Raw genomic sequence first — 21,853 nt, forward strand, 5'->3', positions numbered from 1 at the left:
ATAGGGCCTGGAATCGTGGAAGCTTCACTAAACAATCAACTGCGGGTATAATACAATATGGGAAATGTCAGCAAGAGCCATTGCCATTCTACTTTCCAACTTGAGTTGTTGAGTACATAATACTTTTGACTGGCAACAATATAGTTTCAAGTAATACAAAAACTAATGCATCTACAATGTTGAAGAAAGTTGCAGGTTTCTATGCTCGGTCTATCCACAAAATCAGAATTCAATGCTCATGGCATGAAGGTCTTCATTTATGACATCTACTTACTCCAATTCCTTCACAAAATCTACATTATCAACAAAAACCTGCAAGGCCAGAGTAACCAATGAGCCAAGTCGTGAATGCCTTCTTTATCAAGGATTATATCAACTGATCAATCAAAAATTATTTCTGGTTTTCAGGGGATTTTGGAAGAACATTAAATATGTTCAGAGATTCACATGAATTCAATCCCAACATGTAAGGTCCCCTATCTTCAATACCAACACAATTTGCAGATCTTAAAGAACTTTGAAAGATTTTAACAAAAATAGGGGGGGTGGGGGGGGGGTGGGGGGGGGGAATAAATAAATAATTGTAGAAATTTTGAGTGGCGGGTAACAACTAACAAGTAGTCATAAGGGAAGAACATACCGTTTTCCAACCATCAGGATCAACACAAGCTACTATTTTAGTGTTGATACCAGGCAGTGGTCCTGGTTCCCTGGTAATCTTTCCACCACAGAGTTTTATTGCTTCTGCTGTTTTGTAAACATCATCAGTGCCTATTGCCATCTGTTAAGAGACGAATCATGAAGTTAGCTTGTGATATTTAAGATATGATATCATCTTGTGGCAAAAAGATTTATCTAACAGGTACTAGACTTCATTGAAGTGTTACCTGTGCATAGGCATTTCCCTTGTCATATTCTGCAACACCATAATTGTAAGTCAACTCCATGACTGCACTCTTATCTTCAGGACCATAGCCCATCATTGCTATTGTATACTGCACAGATGACAACAGTAAAAGTCTCAGATATGACAATCTTGACTACCAAAGAAATTTATGCCTTATTATGGAAAAAATGAAGTCTTATCTGTCTATAAATTGCCATTATGAGTGCAAGCTGGAATTATAAATGGAATTTAGCAAAAACTGTTTTAGAAATATGCTGGATGTCCAAATTATCAATTGCAATGAAAGAAAAATTAGAAAAACTAGATGCAGTTATTGATCTTTGATGACTTGGACGGCATTAGTCCTGTCTTTAGGCTTTTGGTTAGATATGGACAGAAAATGGTCACAAGCCAGTAGTGTGGCAAGGGCTCAAGGGCTTTCTAGTCAATTCATAACAAGCCTCTCCTTTTTGTATCTTCTTCTCTACCAACCAATAATTATTTTCTTCCCATCTTCTTCTCTATTTATATATCTGTCGTCCACCTCCATCTCCTCTGTCCTGGTTTCTTAAACCTTCAGGGTAGTTTAGTAGCATTTCATTTCTGTTTTCCTCTATTTCTCAAACTTATTAAAGCAAAAAAGTGCACCGAAGCGATGAGCCCGGGCTTCACTTTAAAGCGAAGCGTCGCTTTATGTGATTTCACATAAAGCGACGCTTTATAAAAAAAATAAATATATAGTCAAATAGTAATGCAAAGATAATATAAATAGTAATAAATTGATAATCTCATAAACTTATAATTCGATAATATAATAAAACTTGATTGAATTAAATGTAAATGGAAATTTACGATTTTAATTATAACAATTTCAAATTTTAATTTAATAAAAATATGGGAAAAAAATCAAAACGTGTACAGTGTTTTCAAAATAAAATAAAATAAATAAATAATGTGTATAGTGAACTGTGAAGTGCAAACTACTGCTGCCAGGTGTCCAACCAAGACTCCAACTCTATTCCTATTTAACATTTTAACCTTAGAAGTCAGTCATCTTCTTCAACATAGAAAAAAAATAAAAAAAAGAGTGAGAAGCAGCTGCGATTTACTTCGCAATTCTGAGTTCGGCTAACAGGCGACAGCGAGGCAACGATGAAGCTGGTCAAGGAAGAAAGCAGTTATGGACGAAGGGAGTGAGCGGGTGAGCAGAGGACGGTGATGCTGGTCGAGGAAGAAAGCAGTGATGGACGAAGGGGGTGAGCGGGTGAGCAAAGGACGGAGATATGGGGGTGAGGCAAAAGGTTTTTTCGCTACTTAGGGGGTTACGGTTAGCTAGAATTTTGTTTCGTTAAATTTTTTTTGAACATTGACTTGCACTCTGTATGGTTAAGCGTCGCTTTTCGCCGCTTCACAGCTTCGTCACCTCGCCGGAAAGCGCTCTCAGGCGCACGCTTTCTCAAATAGTTGCGCCTTGCCTAGGCAGAGCGATACCTCGTCGCTTGCCTAAGCGCAAAAGCGAGCGCTTTTAAGTTTTAACAAGTTTGCTATTTCTCTTATCAAGTTCTTTTAAACAAAAACAAAAAACAGTGTGAAGTAACTTTTGTTTAGGAAATTGACAAAAGCTAGATATAGGAGCTAATATGGAGGTGCCGAGGTGGTGGCACATTGGAGAATGGTGGTGCAATGAATACATTGGGAAGGAGAGAGAAGTGAAATTAGAGGCTTATATACAGGGGAGTTTGATGGGGTTTTTTCTTTTTTCCTAGTGAGCTTGTTGGTGCCAATGGTGAGGGAAGGAAAGCATTGACAAAGATAGCCCCCAAAACTGGTCCTGTTTGATTATCACATCCAAATCTGACTAAAAATCTAACAAGTTGACTAAAGTTCAAGTCATGAATTTCTTTTTTCCTTTTATAGTTGAGGACCAAACATGGAAATGATACTATTCTTGAACAACCAATTGAATTGACTTAAAAGGACATCATACTAAAAAATTTGGTTGGAAATGAAATAAGAAAAGCAGGATGAAGTGCAGTATACTTAATTTTCAACATTCTTGGGCATCATTACTGTTATGAACAATATAAACAGGATCTGTTAAATCTTTTAGAAATGGTTTTAGATATTAAGGAGAATTATCATTAGTCTGTAGGGAAAGCAAAAGTGCAAACTACACTCCCAACTCTCTCTCTCTCTCAAGCACAGTTATCTACCAAAAACAAAGAATCAAAGACAATATACTAAAGGACACAATGGCAAGAATGAAAATAAAGAATAAAGGAAGGCAAGGCATTACAAAAGAAATTTCTGACTTCGACTCATATACCCTCGGCACTATCAATTTTTCCTGTCAATATTCAATTTGGACATACCTTGTATTCAGGATTATCACGTGTGCGCAGAAGTTCCATACCAAAAGCCTAAAATATGAATGCTATACAATTAGAATTTATACAGGAAAATTTTAGAGGTCCAAATAAGCCTGCAACTGAGAAAGCATTATAAATATGATAGATCATGAAACTAAGAGGTAGAGAAGGGACATATTCTCATATGTCTCTACCTTCTCATAAAATTTAATGGCACGATCAAGATCTCCAACTCGAAGCATTACTTGACACAGTGGCTCAGGTGTAGGACCTCTCTCCAAAAGTTCAAATTTGTAACCATCAGGGTCCTCAACAAAAGCAATAACCGTACTGCCACCTTTGACAGGACCAGGTTCCCTGGTTACTTTGCCACCCTTAGCCTTTACGAGATCCACAGTCTTTGCAACCTACCCAAGCCAATCATCAGTTAATAAACATGTTGAGATTAAAATGAATGCTCATAGCAAAGGAAGTTAAATAAATATATCCAGGATAAAATGAATGCTCATGATGGAAGAAGATAAAGTATTCCAAAAGGTGCAGAAAATGATTGAATCAAGACAGAATCATGGAAGGAATGGTCTTCAGCAACAGAAAATATGCACAAACACATTGTTGAGTGAGTCTAAATAGTGCTAGGGCATGTACAAGTAAGGAACTTAGAAATTAAATTGGGTCCCCCGCCCAAAAAAAAAGGCACAAAAATCAAGATTCCCATGTTTATGTAATATTTATTTTGCAAATAATATAGAATGCAAACTTACATCCTCAACAGCAATCCCAAAATGGCCGAAACCAGATCCAATATCATATTTGTCAACCCCATAATCTGGCAGCACCATTAAACAACCACAAGAAGGTGATAAAAGACAAGGCTCGTATAAGGATTTAAGGAATGAAATTAATTCAAATTCAAGCATCTGGTGTAGATGCTCCAAAATATTATAAAGGGAGTAAATCACGAAGATAGAGGATTCCTTACTGTATGTAAGCTCAATAACAAAGTGAGAATCTTCTGGTCCATATCCAAGAAAGGCATTTGTATATCTTTCCTCAGGTATGTCACGTTTTCTCAAAAGTTTCATCCCTAGGCATTCAGTATAGAACCTGCAGTCCAATTAGAATATCAAGACAAGTATCACTTGCAAGTTCACAAAAGAAAAGCGAAATAATGATGCATATGATGTATACTTTATTGTCCTGTCTAAGTCTCCAACCCGGTAAACAACGTGAAGCATTCTTCTCTTGTCTTGTTTTACCCACTCTAAGACATTTTCATGGGTAGTAGTAGTGTTTGCATTTGCAATGTTTCCAGCTGCAGTCACTGCCATTCTGCTTCCCCTTTCTCGTAGCAAGTAAGTAGCTTTAAGGCCAAAAGATTGCAACTGTGGAACAGCTGGAGGATCACCAATACTACAAAGTAAGTGCAAAACAAACCAAACAAACCAACATTTTGCCAAACTCAAAAAATTCCAGTAAATGAGGTGAACTTCTGAGTTTTCTTAAGTCTATTCACTTGTCACAATAAAATAACAGAATAGAAACTCAAGTCTCAAACTAGCTCTACCATGATAAACAGAATAGTCAAGCAAAATCTGAAAATCCAGAAATGGAAAGCTGGCCTTGAGCAATCTTAAAATCTTAGTTGCCCCAAGTAGTGGGTTTGAACTTTCCATCACTAAGACGGGCGAAGCTCACATCAATATTCTTATATGTAATCTTCTAATGAATCTTCCTAACATGCCACCTTCCCACCCTAAATTTCACTTGTGAGGGGGGAGGGGGAACAATATTGAAAATTTAACCACCAATTTAAAATACACACACAAACACATGTTGCAAGGAAACTCTGGCCAAATGGATGCTAAATCATGCATTTGCAGAAAATGCATGAATAATCCATTTTTTAAACACAGTTACTCAATACTTAAACCCCAAATGAAGAAATTTCCTTTATCAATTGCAATTCATTTTAAATGCTCATGTAATCAACAAAAATAAATAAATAAGAATAAAAATAAAGGACCCCTATTCATACATTAAAAAAGCAGCCTAATCTCTTTTTATTTTATTTTTAATTTTAAACAAAAACAAACAAACAAAAAAAAAAAAAAAAAACAATTCTACCGTGAATGTTGTTAAACATATATGTACGTGTGTATACAGTCTTCGAAAATAGAAATGATTTATCAAAACAACAATTCCAATCATATACAGATATACTAGCGTACGGTGAAAATTTTAGGGGGAAACAGAGAATTTAGTCTTCGGAAACGGGGAAAATCAATTAAAATTCAAAGAAAAAACAAAGATTTTCGATAGATGGAAATTGAATTGAGAATGGAGAGAACGAAAATACCAGTGCCGAGATGCAAAGAAGTGAGTCTCCGGCAAGGATTGTGAGAGAAGAGGGAGACGCCAAAGCGGGAGCTCCCGGAGAACCTGAGCGAAGAGAGCGAAGGGCGAATCGATGACGCCATTGGTATTATCCTCACCATCGCTTTCTCTCTCTAGTCTCTATATATTATATATACAGAGGATTAATCTGAGACGATGATTCCTTACTGAAAGATCCAAATCTGCATGAGTGGAGAGTGTAAAGATGGGAGGGAGTGAAGAGTGTGGAGAAGAGAGAAGAGACAGGTGAAAAGATTTGGTAATTGCGATGGTTCGAGGAGGCCCATTTCTACATTGTTGGGCCTAAATCGGACCAAAATCCCATTAAAGGGTTTGGTCCAATAAGATTGAACTCAACCTCAATGTGAGACTGGTGGCCCAATTTTTGCCTTTGGCCCGTGAAACCATTCCTAATTACATCAAGAGTTAATTTCCAAAATTGTCCTTCGACTATAGCATTTTCTCAAATTGATTTTTTTTATTTTTAATTGCACTCAAAACGGAGAATGTTATGTTGTGCAACCGTATGCACCATGCACAAGGTGCACACAGTTTCAATTCATAATTTCTATACTATAAATTCATAATTTCTATATTGTAGATTCATAAAATCTATAGTGTAGATCTATAATTTCTAAACTGTAGATTCATAATTTAAATACATTAGATTCATAATTTATATACTGAAGATTAATAATATTTGTACTATAGATTCATAATTTCTAAACTGTATACTTATCAAATTATGAACATGGTTCTGTGATTTGTGAATACAGAGTTTAACAACTGGAAATATGAGCATTAGAAATTATAAACATAGAGTTCTGTAATTGTGAACATAGAGTTCAATAATTATGAATATGAAATTCAAAAATTATGAATATATAGTTTTATAATTATGAACATATAGTTCAGTAATTATGAACAGAGAACAGTTTGCACAGCACAATTTGCCCCCAAAATGGTCCTCCGACTATTAAATTTTAAGGCAAAATGGTCATCCGTTAATTTTGGTGTTAAGTGGGTGTTAAAACCAGGTAATTCAGGTTTTGCATTCCAATTTAAAGCAATTTGTTACCCCCTTTTCTTGTACTTTGAGACTTGTAGGTTGCTGGTATAAAATGTGGAGTAATCAAAATGTTTTTTTTCAAGGAATTACCATTTAATATACTGAGTTTTCACATGTTGCATTATTGTAATCAAAATATTTGGTTACTCCGTATTTATTGAAAAAATAATAATAATAATAAAAATAAAAACCAGCAACATGACCAAGAATAGCCATAAATTCTAATAAACTGCGTCTTAATATTTCAATGAATTTATTCAGAATTAGTGAACTATATACCCACACCAGTTACTGGAATGAGGATAATATGTTCTGTGTATATTGATAATGATAGACATACAAGATAATATAAGACTATACAAGACGACTCCTAATACAAATGAAGAACTAATAATATAGACTCCTAATACTCCCCCTCAAGCACAAGGTAGACGCGAGACAACGTTGAGCTCGCCACGAAGAAACGAGAAACGTAGACCAGGAAGAGCCTTAGTAAAAACATCTGCAATCTGATCCTTAGTAGAGATGAATTTGACGAGAAGCTCCTTCCGGACAACCTTGTCACGAACAAAGTGGTAGTCAATCTCCACATGCTTCGTGCGCGCATGAAATACCGGGTTGGCACACAAATATGTTGCTCCTAAATTGTCACACCACAGAGACGGAGGCACAGTCAAACAAACTCCAAGCTCGCGCATCAATGAAACCAACCAAGTTACCTCTACAGACACATCTGCAAGCGCCTTATACTCAGCCTCAGTGGATGATCGCACCATAGTTTTCTGCTTACGGCAAGTCCACGACACAAGATTACCACCCAGAAAAATGGCAAAACTACTCGTAGATTTTCGATCAACCGGATCACCAGCCCAATCCGAATCAGAAAAGGCATGCAACTCAGTGGAAACAGACCGACGGATATGCAAGCCAAAATGTAAAGTGCCCTTTACATATCGTAAGACCCGCTTGAGCAGACTCCAGTGCTCAGTGGTAGGGGAATGCATATGCTGACAAAGCCGATTCACAGCAAATGAGAGATCCGGACGCGTGACTGTCAAGTACTGCAAGGTACCGGTAAGACTCCTATACTGCGTGGGATCAGCATAGGGAGTGGTGGAAGTAACCAATGACGCGACCAGAGAGACCGGCGTGACAAGGGGCTTACAATCGACCATTCCAGCACGCTTCAATATATCCTGCATATACCGCTGCTGAGACAACAATAAACCATCACGCCAGGGAACAGTCTCAATTCCCAAAAAGAGTGAAGGAGTACCAATGTCACGAATCTTGAACTCAGAAGCCAACTGTACCAGAAGACCAACCACCCGAGAGAAGTCTGAGCCTATTACCAGAATATCGTCTACATAGACAATCAAATAAAGCTGCACAGAATCACGAGTATAGATAAACAGTGAAACGTCAGTCTTAGACGGAGTAAAACCAACCGAAACCAAAAAGGAATGTAGACGAGTGAACCAGGCACGATGAGCTTGTTTAAGGCCATACAACGACCGTTGTAGCAAACACACATGATCCGGAGTCGACTTGTCTTCATACCACGGAGGTTGCTTCATATAGACTGTCTCTGCAAGATTACCATTCAGAAAAGCAGATAACAGAGACACCCAAAAACACGCAAAAACGAATAAGAGGGATTAGAACGATGAAGCCGAAAATGAGGACTGTCATCATTCAACACACGCGTGGGCATCTTGTTAATAAGGTAAACCGTTGTCTCAAACGCGTAGTCCCAATAACGAGAGGGAACAGACGCTTGAGCCAGCAACGCAAGACCAGTTTCCACAATATGACGGTACCTATGTTCTACCTGACCATTATGCTCGTGGGTATAAGCACACGAACGCCTATGATTAATCCCAAGAGACAGAAACGTCTTATGAAGACGATTATACTATCCCCCTAAATCAAACTGAACAGAAACAATTTTGCGATTAAACGACCGTTCAACGAGAGCAACTAATAATATAGACTCCTAATAACTGGTACTCTGTTTTGGCTTATGACAGTTCGTTACGTCTGTGTATTCAGAAGGAATGAACTATATATTCAGATTGATGGAGTTTAAAAAAAAATTGATTGGTGAAGTTAAACGGTGCCACTAACAGCACCATTACTCCACCATAGTAAAACAGCGTCGTTCGCAACCGTGTGCACCATGCATGGTGCACACCGTTGGACAGCATAACGATTGCATGCATTATGTTACTAGCACTTTATTAGTCCATCAACTATGTTTCGGATCAATCCATGACCTAAACTCGAAACTCATGTCTAACGCCAAATTCCAATTTCATGTGTCACTTGATAAATTAAAAGCATTGATCAAATAAATGTTCATGGTGCACACCGTTGGACAGCATAACGATTGCATGCATTATGTTACTAGCACTTTATTAGTCCATCAACTATGTTTCGGATCAATCCATGACCTAAACTCGAAACTCATGTCTAACGCCAAATTCCAATTTCATGTGTCACTTGATAAATTAAAAGCATTGATCAAATAAATGTTGTGTCCGTTCAACCACTACCTATATCCACTATACTTGTACTATAAAAACACTTGTTGTAATATTAAAAATATATAGCAAAAAGTTGTTAAACACTTATCCCGCTTATAATCACATTTCTAAGCAATTTATATATATACTTCTCACACAATAATGTTGTATTTATCTCACTTATATATTTACTCCATCAACTATATGTATGTGAGAGAGAGAGATTTTGATTAGTATGGCTGCAGTGTAGAACCGATTTGATAATTTTTTTGGATAAGGTGATAGAACTTTGGGAGATGTTTTTGTTAAAAAAGAAAAAAAAAAAAAAAAAAGACAGGGCGACAGGGAAGTCCATTATAGTGGGTTATGAAACTTAAGGAAAAGCAGGACATAATGCTTCCATGCCAGTTTGGTGGGTGGGTATCGCTTGCTAGCTTAGCTTGTGTCACTTAGCAAGATGCATTGTATCCCATCTATCCATCAAAAGTACAACTAACCAACCAACTCCCTTTTCTCATCTTATCACTTCCAGTCTTCCACTGCTTTTTATTCCCTCCTTTTGTTTGTATGGGTTCTGATCTTTTTAGTATCACAGTCCCCTCGATACCAATTAAGGAGATTGTTTTTTCCGACCATAGTAATCCCCGTTCGCAGCAATTAAGGAACAAAGTGCTAGTCATATTAATTTTTTCGTACAAGAAGGGTTTGAGCTCCCAACTTCTTTTAAGAGACAAGAGTGCACGGTCATTCACGCTAACCAAACTGGTTTGAGCTTTAAATGATTATAATTATTGTGATAGTGAGATTAGACGGCAGATTCAGAAATATCGTTTAAGTCACTTAAGTGGAGGTGAAAACTTAATTTAAAAAAAAAAAAAAACACAATAACAAATATTTGAGATAAAATATCAAATAGTACGTTCAAATAAATTGTAGATCTTCTATATTAATATTATATTTATAAATATTTTATTTTAATTAGATCAACTCTATGTATTTGTAGATGAATTTGAATACGATAAAGTAGCACAATTAAAACTTCGAGACTACATTGACTAGATAGTTCACAACAAATAGATTTTCTTCTAAGATAATATTTTTAATAATTGAATTACAAAACATATTTTGTATCAAGTAATTCATCAATTTAAATAATTATTATCACGCATAACACATTATTATAAATCACATAATTAATATAAAAATTGAAAAAAATTACAATTAGTCAACAAGTTTTAACCCTTGATCTTTTAGAATTATAAAATATGTATTACCAACTAAGCTACCTTAAATACTAATACTAATAACTTCTCCATATAAAGTTATATTATCTAGTTCTATTAAAACACACACACAAACACATATATATATAACGTACTACATTGAATCGGTTTCCTATTCATTTAATTTAAAATTAAGTTGCTATAACAATGCATGTGTATTTATTTGATATAGGCTCATTTTACACTTGTTTCATTTATAATTGTGGTAAGATTAAAGTAATTAAAATCGTGAGGGTACGTGAGATTGAACTGCTACAATCATTATGCCATTCCATCTAGGCAAAGTGCTAAATCCTTAATTATCCTTTTAGTTGAATTTTTTATAGAGTTATGATTGACCGTTCTCCAAGTACAATTCATATAACAATCATTTAGAGAGTAGTTGGAGCCATTGATTATCACAATTGTACCACTCAATCTAATCATTCTTTCAAGCATATCTAATATCATATCAGGTTTTTACTAATGTAGATTTAACTATGTTATGAATTTATTTGTCATGAGCTTACTTTATACAAAACTGAAAAATAATAATATTTTTTTTTAAATAATACTGTGAAAATTTTGTTTATTAATGATGATGAAAGCATTGAACCCAGTACCCAGGCATTATGCATGCATGCATGGGGTACCCTTGAGGTCTACCATTGAAATTATTACTTTATTAGACAGCAGATATATTGACTCGTAACATCATATCTCAGTTGATCGATGATTCTCATATCTTTCTTGATCGCAATAATATAATGTACTACTGAATGCTAGCAAAGTTTTGAACTCATGCAATCATATATATATATATATATATATATATATATATATATATATATATATATATATATATATATAAATTAAATGCGGACAAAGTTTCTCATGTGGTCAGTGCGAATTGTACCAATAGGTATATATAAATGCACCACACACCAAAAATACACCACACCTAATTATTCATTTTCAAACACTTTAATTTGTGATGCATTTATATGTACTTAATGGTGAGTGACGCAGGGGATAGTACAATGGTGAATCCAGTGCAGTTGTGCAGTAGTGTAGTGTTATATATTTACTAGGTCAAAATCATTATAAATCACAAGATCGAGCGAAATCAACAATGACAATGGTTTGTTTCAGGTGTGAACCATTGCTATCATGTGAACCTGTGAACCGCCACGCACCCTTGAAATGTGAGAATAGACGATCAAGATTGAGGGAGTATTGCAGTTGTACAATTGTGCAGTGATGCATGTGGTGCATTGGTACATGTATATTTATTAGATCAAAATCATTATAAGTCACAAGATCGAACAAAATCAACGGTGCATAAATAGTACACACAAGTTCATATTATAGCATTGGTTTACATTTAAAATTAAACATATATATATATATATATATATATATATATATATATATATATATATATATATTCTGCAGAGGGTAAAGTCTGCAAAAGCATGCCCATGTGATATTTTGAAGTACATCATCTTCATCTTTTTAATTATGTGATGCATGATGGGATATGATATGATGCATCAATCGATCTCATCATGATTCTCCTTCATCCTATTCTCCCAACACCGACACATGTTTGGTTCCTTGGAATCTTGGATCCACTTCATTGTATTGAGAAATTACACATTCCCAATTCATTTTTTCCATTTTTTTGTACTTAATGATGATTAAGACAAAATTAAAATGATGTTATTTCATTCTTTCCAAAAGGTGTACGTGTGTGTTATGGGTTGCCCAAATTTTGGCTTCCCTAGCTTCATAAATTTTAAGCAATAATAATAATAATAATAATAATAATAATAATAATAATAATAATAATAATAATAATAATATTATTATTATTATTATTGTTGTTGTTGTTGTTGTTGTTGTTGTTGTTGTTGTTATTGTTATTATTATAAGAACAAAGTAATTAAATATAATAGATATATAGAATTAAAGAAAAAGAGACATGCCATATTGCCATACATCATTCATTTAATATATATTATGTGTTAAAATTGTAATTTTTTGTTTCGTTATTGTCTCTCCTATAATTTTTATAAACTTAAAACTTTAATTGTTAAATAAGTTGTAAATTCAACATCTCGACTATTTGAGAGTTGAGACATCACATTATTTTTGTTTGAATGATATTATGAGAAAATAAAGTATATATTAGAAATTACAAATATGTCATCATATATAAAACCCTAAATATAAAGAGTTTGACATTACGACAAATAGTTAAATAATTGAATTTATAACTTATTTAATAATTAAAGGACCAAAATTGTAAAAATCGAAATAAACAGACTAAATTTACAATACTGAAAAATAATTGAAAGATAAAATAAAAAGTGAATTTCCCAACATTTTTTTCTACGGGTTATTTCATGTATTTTGACAACATAGCCATTTCACATATATATTTTGGACATGACTATTTTCTTTTTGCGTGAGGACCGTGAGGTGATGATTTTGATCAATTATCATACCATGAATCAATGTCTAACATGTATTATTATGATCTAACAATTACGAAGTAAGTGCCACCATTAATATTTTATGTGCATTCAATTAATAAATTATGTACTTGTAACTAATTTGAATGCATATAATATATTAAATACAGACATATAATATGTTAATTGTATGTACATAATATGTTAAATGTAGACATATAATTTTAATTAATATCATTTTAAACGAATTAATTTCACTTTTGGTCCCACGACTTTTGAGTTCTTATCACTTTTGGTGCACAACTTTGAATTTTTTCAATTTTGGTGCCTAACTTTGTTATTTTTATCAGTTTAGGTCCTTCTAGCCAAATTGACGGTAAAATATTTCCAAATTTTATATTTTAGGGGCAAAATCGTCATCCCATGGAAAGATCTTCAATATTTAAACAAAAGAAAAATCATATTAAGAGGAAAAGAAGAGTTTGCCAATGGTCGAAACTATAAATCCCATATATCTGTCTGGTTTCTGCCCATCTTCCCCATTATTCTCATCATCAAACACCTATAGATATGATTTTACGGTGATCTTGTTTAGATATTGAAGATGTTTCCTTGGGATGAAGATTTTACCCCTAACAATATAAAATCCAACAACATTTCACAGTCAATTTGGCCGAAAGGACCAAAATTGATAAAAATAACAAAGTTAGGCACCAAAATTAAAAAATTTTAAAGTTGTGCACCAAAAGTGATAGAACATCAAAAGTCGTGGGACCAAAAGTGAAATTAATTCCATTTTAAACTATTATCTACAATGCAATGTGGACTCCTTATTCATGGTATAATTTGGGGATTTTAATCCCAGGCTGGTGTTTATTCCATCAAATGACAACAAGCAATACCATAAAATTAGCTCAATTATTTAAAGCCTATATTTATATCCAACAAAATAAATTATGAAGTAATCATACATGCAACTCGGTTAGTTATAGGGTGAGAGATTGTAAATAAAAGAGTTATATTCAATGTGAACACATAATCTTCCTATCTATTGAACTGATCTCTGAGTCACTGCGATTTATCCCTCTAAATTTTGACAAAATTAATAATACTCATCATTTTTTCTTCAACCATTTATCTTAAATTTAAATTTTATAGTTTAAATGAAAAAGAAAACAATACTTACCCTAGACAAATATTATATTATGCATATGATTCACATAAGATAGACTATTAATCTAAATATTATTTTTTGTATACTAAAAATTATTTTTAATAATGAATTTATAATATATTAAAAACAAACCTTTAGAATATTAAAAATAAACATATATAAACGGCATTTTGGCTAGTTGGGTCACCATTGTCATCATCCTCTACAGTCCACAGAAACAGCGCGTGATGAAAAGAGGCGCGTGCGCAGTTCATATCCACCCATCAAGAAGCAGCTAGGAGCTACGGAGTACGAGAGTCCTCCCGCACATGCCGTAAGTTTCCACCTTAAACTCTCTCTCTCTCTCTCTCTCTGTCTGTCTTTCTGCTTAGCTCACTCTGCCCCTCTTTTCCAATCATCAAACACTTGCTACCTTCCTGCATTCACTCTCTACAGCCTACTCAAAAGCCTCTGCGAACTGGGTCTGCTTCTTTCAACTCCATTTCCATTTTACAAAGATTCATGTATTCATTATAGATATATACGATTAAAGTTCCCATTTTTTGCTGCTTTTACACATACGCAACTGTTTTTCAGTCATACAGATGCAATTATGCGAATTGTATACTTGCTTTTTTTTTTCTCTGGGTTAGAATTTTAATTGTTATGCACTTGATTTCTTGAATTTATAGATGTTTCTGAAGGAGAATTTTGGGTTTTCATAAGAAATCGTTGGTTGCTGGCATTAGGAGTTGAATGCTGATGTATAATTTGATTGCTTCACGGTCTGGGATTGGGTCAATTTGGTGTTTTTTGTGATGGGTTGTGCTTATTCCAAGGCATGCATTGGGCAGATATGTGCTCCAAGAGATTTGGAAGTAAAACACCCTGAAAATGTTAAAGTAGTAGTTGAGAACACAGTGTTCTCACCTGGTTCCTCAGATGGGGAGGATGCAGAGATTAGGGAGCGGTTAAACCAGTTTAGTGTGGGCAGGGATCCTGAGATTGGTATAGCTAGGTTGTCTCGGGTCTCTGCTCAATTTTTACCAGCTGATGGCACTCGAAGCGTGAGAGTTCCATCGGGGAACTATGAACTAAGATACTCGTTTTTGTCTCAAAGAGGATACTATCCTGATGCTCTTGATAAGGCTAATCAAGATAGTTTTTGCATCCACACTCCGTTTGGGACGAGCCCGGATGACCATTTATTCGGGGTTTTTGATGGCCATGGAGAATTTGGAGCTCAATGCTCACAGTTTGTGAAGAAGAGATTGTGTGAGAATTTGCTACGGAATAATAAGTTTCATGTAGACGCTGTTGAGGCATGCCATGATGCGTTCTTGATGACAAACTCGCAAATGCACAGTGATAGTTTGGATGATAGCATGAGTGGGACCACCGCGGTTACTATACTGGTGCGAGGAAAAACGATTTATGTTGCCAATTGTGGCGATTCGAGAGCTGTCATAGCTGAGGAAAGGGAAAATAGCATTGTGGCAGTTGATCTATCAGTTGATCAGACACCATATCGGCCCGATGAACTCGAAAGGGTTAAGCTTTGTGGAGCGAGGGTTCTCACGTTGGATCAGATTGAAGGACTGAAGAACCCGGATGAGCAATGTTGGGACACGGAAGAAGGCGATGATGGTGATCCTCCTAGACTATGGGTACAAAATGGGATGTATCCTGGTACGGCTTTTACAAGAAGTATAGGCGATTCTATTGCTGAAACTATTGGTGTTGTCGCAAACCCTGAAATTATGGTCCTCGAGCTCACTCAAAGTCATCCTTTCTTTGTGATTGCCAGTGATGGTGTATTCGAGTTTCTCTCCAGCCAAACTGTTGTTGATATGGTAATGATTTGTCTTCTTGTCCTTGTAATTTTCATAATAATTAAAAGTTCTCTTCATATCTATGGTCTCCCGATACACAAAACCATCCATACTTTTTGAGATACTTTCTTTTGACCTGGAATGCATGGAATGAAATGTTAGGTTTCAATGTATAAGGATCCACGGGATGCTTGTGCTGCCATAGTTGCTGAATCATATCGCCTCTGGTTACAGTATGAAACTCGTACAGATGACATTACTGTGATAGTTGTGCATATTAATGGATTAACTGATGTAAGTGAGTTCTTAGTCTTTGATTTTATCGGTCCTTTTTAATGACTCAAAAAATACTGACTTAATAATATGTCAGGCTGCTGGTGTTCAGTCCAAAAGTTATGAAGCAGTTTTAAGACACCCTTTGCCTCAGGTTGTAGAGGCATCGGGATCAGAATCTCCAGCAGTCATGAGCTGGAACTCAAGGAACCAACGAGCTAGGCAAGATATATCACGGGCACGGCTCCGTGCCCTTGAAAATTCCCTCGAGAATGGGCGGATCTGGATGCCTCCTTCTCCAGGCCACAGGAAGACTTGGGAAGAAGAAGTAAACAATTCTTTCTAAAACCGTTGCTCTTGATTTTTTTTTTTTTTTTTTTTTCTCTCCTCCAACAGTCATTAAATTTGTAAGTTCTATATGACAGGCACAAATTGAGCAGGTTTTGCACGACCATTTTCTGTTTAGAAAACTTACAGATTCTCAGCGTCATGTCTTACTCGATTGTATGAAAAGAGTGGAAGTTCAAGCCGGAGACATTGTAGTGAAGCAGGTAAAGTGGACCGAACATGCTCTGATACTATTTTAGAATCTAAGATGGGTTGAGGTCGCTCAATTGTGTTGTAATGCACATGGGCCAAACCTCACTAAAAGATTGATCCTATCAATTAGCTGGTCTAACCCATGGCCTTATAAACCCATATGTTGCAGGGTGGAGAATGTGATTCTTTTTACGTTGTTGGAAGTGGAGAATTTGACGTCTTGGCTACACAGGTGATTATTTGTTTTTGACATTTCTAGTACTGATAACAACAATCTAGTTAAAAGCGACATTACAGGACATATATAGGTTTTAATCCTGGGTAAATTTTACTGCTAACCTGGTAATATTAATTTTAGGACGAGAAAACTGAAGTTCCAAGGGTTCTACAGCGATACACAGCTGAGAAGCTATCGTCCTTTGGAGAGTTGGCACTGATGTAAGCGTATCGATCTTTTAATGCTTTTCATATTGGTATCCCTCTACCGGGTTAAGTTTAATGTCTTATCTCCTCTAGTGGTTCTATTTACTGTGTCAATTTGTATAAGTAAAGGTTTCATTTGGTCAGGTTAGAATGGTTGATTTTCATTCTTCTTTAACTATCTTTTACGTATGATATATTCAACCACAGGTACAACAAACCTCTCCAGGCTTCTGTTCGTGCTGTGACAAGTGGAACTCTTTGGGCACTTAAAAGAGAAGATTTTAGAGGGATTCTTACGTCAGAGTTTTCTAATTTGTCGTCATTGAAACTGCTTCGTTCTGTAGATTTCCTTTCAAGATTGACGATTTTACAGCTAAATCATATGGCAGATTCTCTTTCAGAAATTACTTTCTCAGATGGGCAAACTATAGTAAATAAGGTATTCGTTATTTCCCTCTTCTTCTAAGTTCTAAATGCAAAAGCTCCTTCGTATATTTCTCTTAATTTTGTTTTTTCGCATATATTTCAGGGTGAAGATCTCCTTGGCCTGTACATCATCCAGAAAGGGGAAGTGAAGATTACATTTGACATTAACACGGTAAAAAGCGAAAACGCATCGAGTCTCATTTGCGAAAACCAGAGGCAGGATTTGGCGGGAAACAGCAAGGGCGTTTCGTTGCAAAAGACCGAAGGAAGCTATTTTGGAGAGTGGACACTTCTCGGTGAACGTGTTGGCTCCTTGAGTGCCATTGCTGTGGGCGATGTTGTGTGCTCTATCTTAACAAAGGAAAAGTTCGATTCCGTCATGGGCCCTTTGACAAAGCTCTCACAGGACGATCTCAAGTATGTTATATCTTCTGTGTGAAATAATATTCAACGGAACCAGCTTGGTTGGCGTGAGTGGCCGTGCACTCTCGTCCCTCAAGAGAGGTCGGGAGTTCAAACCCCCTCTTGTGTGGAAAAACCAATCTGGCCAGCACTTTGTCCTTAATTAGGCTGGACCGGTGCGAACGGGGATTAGTCTGAGTATGGTACGGGCTTAAAGGTGTCTCCTACAGTTAAGGGCATGCTTAGGACACCTCGTGGTCTGACAAAAAAAAAAAATCAACGGGAGCAACAATTGAATATCTTTTATATTTTCTGTCACTATAATTTCATTCGACATCACTAACGAGAAGTTCTCCCTTTGATTTAATTAATTATAGGGCCAACAACTACCCGTCAAATATCTCTGAAGAATCTAACAAAAGCTTCGACGCTTCAGTTCTTGCAAATTTGGAACTCGTTGATTTGGTAGGGTTGCCATTCCCCTTTTCAATTTAGAATTCCAAAAATCTTGTGTAGGCGACTCCGATATGACTGCATTTACCGATTATTTTACCTAGGAGTGGAAGACATGCCTTTATTCCACAGACTGCAGTGAGATTGGCCTTGTTCGTTTGAAAGACTCAGGTTGGTTTTGAACATATAAATGGAAAAAAAAAAAAAAAAAAAAAAAAAAAAAAAAACAGAAATTTTGACAAAAAGACGTCGTTTTGGATCAAGGGTCACGATATAATTTGCAGTCCTTGACACTTTTACCTTGGTAGTCTTTCTTGATGAACCAAACAATAACATCATAGGAAAATTTAGTGGAAATCAAATGTAAGACAGGATTCTCAGCATTTTACAGAAACCTAGAACTGTTTTTTGTTTTTTCCTCATTTCTGCAGATAAGTTGCTTAGCCTGAAGAGATTTTCAAAGCTGATGGTTAAAAAGCTCGGGAAAGAAGAACAAGTTTTAAAAGAAAAGGAGTTACTGAAGCGTCTGGCCTCAACATCTTGTGTGCCTCGAGTTATTTGCACTTGCGCAGATCAAACTCATGCCGGCATACTTTTAGATACACGTCTCGCTTGCTCTTTGGTTTCGATCCTTCACATTCCCCTCGATGAGGCATCTGCACGGTTTTGCGCTGCGTCAGTTGTTACCGCCTTAGAGGACTTGCATAAGGTACTTTGTCTTTAAGTTCACGCCTGTTAGGCCAAGATGGTTTCGAGATTTCACGCCCTTTTCTAATCCATTTCAGCATGGGATTCTGTATAGAGGCGTGTCGCCTGAGGTACTAATGTTAGACCAGACTGGACACATACGGGTAAGTTATATCGTATTCTTGTATAGCTTCATTGAACTTTGGATACATTAGAATCTTGGTCGTTAACTATGGACGGGAACCAAAAAAAAAAAAAGGCAATACTTGAAAGTGTCGGGCGTCGGCCGAGTTCAGCCCCTGCTCGATTCGAGACGTGACACTGTGGCTTACCATGGAGGGATGTGGTTAAATGGTTAATGTTCACCTACTTATCACCAATTGGTTTTAAGTAGGATATGACAACCAGATAGCCAAAGAACTCTGTGGTGGTTAAGCGTGCTTGACTTACAATAATCACAAGGGTGACTCCTGGGAAATAAGCATAATGCAGCACTGAGATCCATCAGTTATTGTAATTAATAGTAATTCTCTTTCGATTTCTAAACAGCTTGTGGACTTCAGATTTGCAAAGAAATTATCTGACGAGAGTCAGAGAGCGTTTACAATATGTGGGATGGCCGACTCTTTAGCTCCGGAAATAGTCCAAGGGAAAGGCCATGGTTTTGCGGCTGACTGGTGCAATGCTGCTTTTATTTCTTTGTTACTTCACTTTACCTTATTGTGACCCATTTGAAGTGGTTTCAGAGCCTAAAATTTGTTGGTTTAATCCTTGCAGGTGGGCTTTGGGAACGCTGATATACTTCATGCTACAAGGCGAAATGCCATTTGGATCGTGGAGAGAGAGTGAGCTTACTTTCGCTCGAATCGCAAAAGGGCAGTTAACGCTTCCAGAAACTTTTAGCCATGAAGTTGTTGATCTCATTTCCAAGGTAGTATGTACTTGTTTGTTTGTTTTTGCAATAAAAGAAGTGTGACACAGATTTTAACTAAAAACGCCATGCAGTTACTTGAAGTTGATGAGAACTCGAGACTTGGAACTCAAGGCGGTGTCGACTCTATCAAAACCCATCCATGGTTTGAAGGTTTCGATTGGAAAGGGGTAACAGACAGAACGGCTCCTGCTCCCCCGGAGATCGTCTCTAGGATAAACCAATACCTGGTAAACCGTACTGATGACAGCATCGCTTCTCTGCAATCCCCTTCCCACGACTCGAAAGATCTTAACACTCCAGAATGGCTTGAAGAATGGTAGCACTTAAATTGAGGTTTTGCTTTCTTTTTTTCTTTTTTCCACTATATCGGGAAGTTGATTTCCCCAGCACCACATAAAACGCTATCGGTTCCCAGATCATCTCAACTCTCGTCAATTCTACCAAATGAGCCATAAAAACACACATATCTTTCTTTTTTAAAAAAAAAATAAAAAAAATTACTGCAGCTGTGTAAATACATGAAGATGTATATGGATAAGTGTTTAGAATGTAATTGGTGAATAGAATCCAGTTTAGTGTGATTCTGGCCTCTTAGTGTTTAGGCATTGGTTATTGAAGAATGATAAAATTTGCAGCAACTGAGAGTGAAGGGAAGGGTATATTCTTTTATCAGAATTCATTTGCTATGTAAAGAGACTTTGTAAAAGCTATTAATACTTTGTGTAATCTTAAATCCAACATCTTTATTAATGATGTTTGGTTGATGTGGTTCCAATTGTGTGCTCTTTTGACTGTCAGCTATAAATCTAGGACAAAAAATGGAATTAACTCAAATGTTATTACTAGATGGGCTTTGTAATCCACTATAATCCCACATTGCTATGCCAAATAAGACATGTATATATTAAGTAATGCAATGAAAGACGTATTCCTTGTGCAAAATAGTTGCGTAGAAAAACAGGCAATATAATGACGATTTTGTGGATTCTATGAATGATGACAACGATCTCTTTCATGTTGAACAAATTTTTCAAATACTCTTAATTTTTTTTTTAGTACTATTAACTCTTGTACAATGTAGTATTTATTTTATACTTTCTTTGTTAAATATATATTTAAACATGGTAAAAATAATCCCTTATTTAAAATTGATATAAATTGTTATTTTTTTTTTAATTTTTACCTTGGGCACGACCTTATTCTATTCTATGGAGACTCCTACCGTGCTTGCATGCACCATCTCGGTTCAATACTTAATGAAACTATACCTCTTACTTAAACATAATAAAATATAAAAAAAATTGCTCCAAAATAATTGACTGAGTAAGTGGAACATTATTTCTCTTAGCCAAACTCATCGCACTAGGTACACTTAAGTGAAATTTTCATTATTACCTAAAAATATACACCTTTATTAAATATATATAGAAATAAAATGGAACAAATTATGTAATTTTTTTCTTTTAGCTTTGAAATACTTCCATTTGTTACCAAACATTGAAGTCAGATAAAGTTGCAGTCCAGCACCCTTCAAATTTGACCAATTTTCTAGTTGGAAGACAAGTTTTCCACGGAAAATTTATAGAGAAAAAATAGAAAATTTTGATCCAATTTAAGTGCCTACACGTTACGTTATTTGATGTAGCAGTAGATTTATCATGTCATTGAATAATATAATGCTACATGAACTAACTTTTTGAATTATTTAATGCTATTAATTCACAAAAATGAAGAAAATTATCACT

At 35.7% G+C, this 21,853-nt stretch overlaps 3 protein-coding genes across 5 annotated transcripts; 1 reads left to right on the forward strand and 2 right to left on the reverse strand.

Annotated features, from left to right (window-relative positions):
- Positions 1 to 65: 65 nt before the first annotated feature.
- LOC109186841 (probable lactoylglutathione lyase, chloroplastic) lies at positions 66 to 5,885 on the reverse strand. Of its 2 annotated transcripts, XM_019337007.1 has the most exons (9): positions 5,615 to 5,884; positions 4,447 to 4,651; positions 4,238 to 4,362; positions 4,020 to 4,084; positions 3,450 to 3,662; positions 3,259 to 3,306; positions 888 to 995; positions 641 to 781; positions 66 to 312 (listed from the first exon to the last, which is right to left on the reverse strand). In XM_019337007.1, the coding sequence occupies exons 1-9, from the start codon at positions 5,751 to 5,753 to the stop codon at positions 271 to 273; spliced, it is 1,086 nt and encodes a 361-aa protein (XP_019192552.1). In that variant the 5' UTR covers positions 5,754 to 5,884; the 3' UTR covers positions 66 to 270. The 2 variants fall into 2 exon arrangements, with proteins under 2 accessions (XP_019192552.1, XP_019192551.1); XM_019337006.1 differs by having other exon boundaries at positions 4,020 to 4,362; positions 5,615 to 5,885.
- A 1,252-nt stretch (positions 5,886 to 7,137) lies between these two features.
- Positions 7,138 to 8,856, reverse strand: LOC109186229 (uncharacterized mitochondrial protein AtMg00810-like). The gene is made up of 4 exons (XM_019336156.1): positions 8,849 to 8,856; positions 8,426 to 8,589; positions 8,254 to 8,309; positions 7,138 to 8,106 (listed from the first exon to the last, which is right to left on the reverse strand). Exons 1-4 carry the CDS (start codon positions 8,854 to 8,856, stop codon positions 7,138 to 7,140), a joined length of 1,197 nt encoding a protein of 398 aa, XP_019191701.1.
- A 5,514-nt stretch (positions 8,857 to 14,370) lies between these two features.
- On the forward strand, positions 14,371 to 20,862 carry LOC109186789 (protein phosphatase 2C and cyclic nucleotide-binding/kinase domain-containing protein-like). Of its 2 annotated transcripts, none has more exons than XM_019336931.1 (16): positions 14,371 to 14,472; positions 14,831 to 15,991; positions 16,133 to 16,264; positions 16,341 to 16,571; positions 16,669 to 16,794; positions 16,953 to 17,015; positions 17,142 to 17,221; positions 17,414 to 17,645; positions 17,736 to 18,049; positions 18,412 to 18,499; positions 18,592 to 18,658; positions 18,919 to 19,196; positions 19,273 to 19,338; positions 19,724 to 19,851; positions 19,952 to 20,105; positions 20,180 to 20,862. In XM_019336931.1, the coding sequence occupies exons 2-16, from the start codon at positions 14,957 to 14,959 to the stop codon at positions 20,426 to 20,428; spliced, it is 3,243 nt and encodes a 1,080-aa protein (XP_019192476.1). In that variant the 5' UTR covers positions 14,371 to 14,472; positions 14,831 to 14,956; the 3' UTR covers positions 20,429 to 20,862. The 2 variants fall into 2 exon arrangements, with proteins under 2 accessions (XP_019192476.1, XP_019192475.1); XM_019336930.1 differs by lacking the exon at positions 14,371 to 14,472 and adding an exon at positions 14,479 to 14,620.
- The last annotated feature ends 991 nt before the right edge of the window (positions 20,863 to 21,853 follow it).

This window comes from Ipomoea nil, unplaced genomic scaffold (assembly GCF_001879475.1).
Source record: "Ipomoea nil cultivar Tokyo-kokei standard unplaced genomic scaffold, Asagao_1.1 scaffold1407, whole genome shotgun sequence".
NCBI lineage: Eukaryota > Viridiplantae > Streptophyta > Magnoliopsida > Solanales > Convolvulaceae > Ipomoea > Ipomoea nil.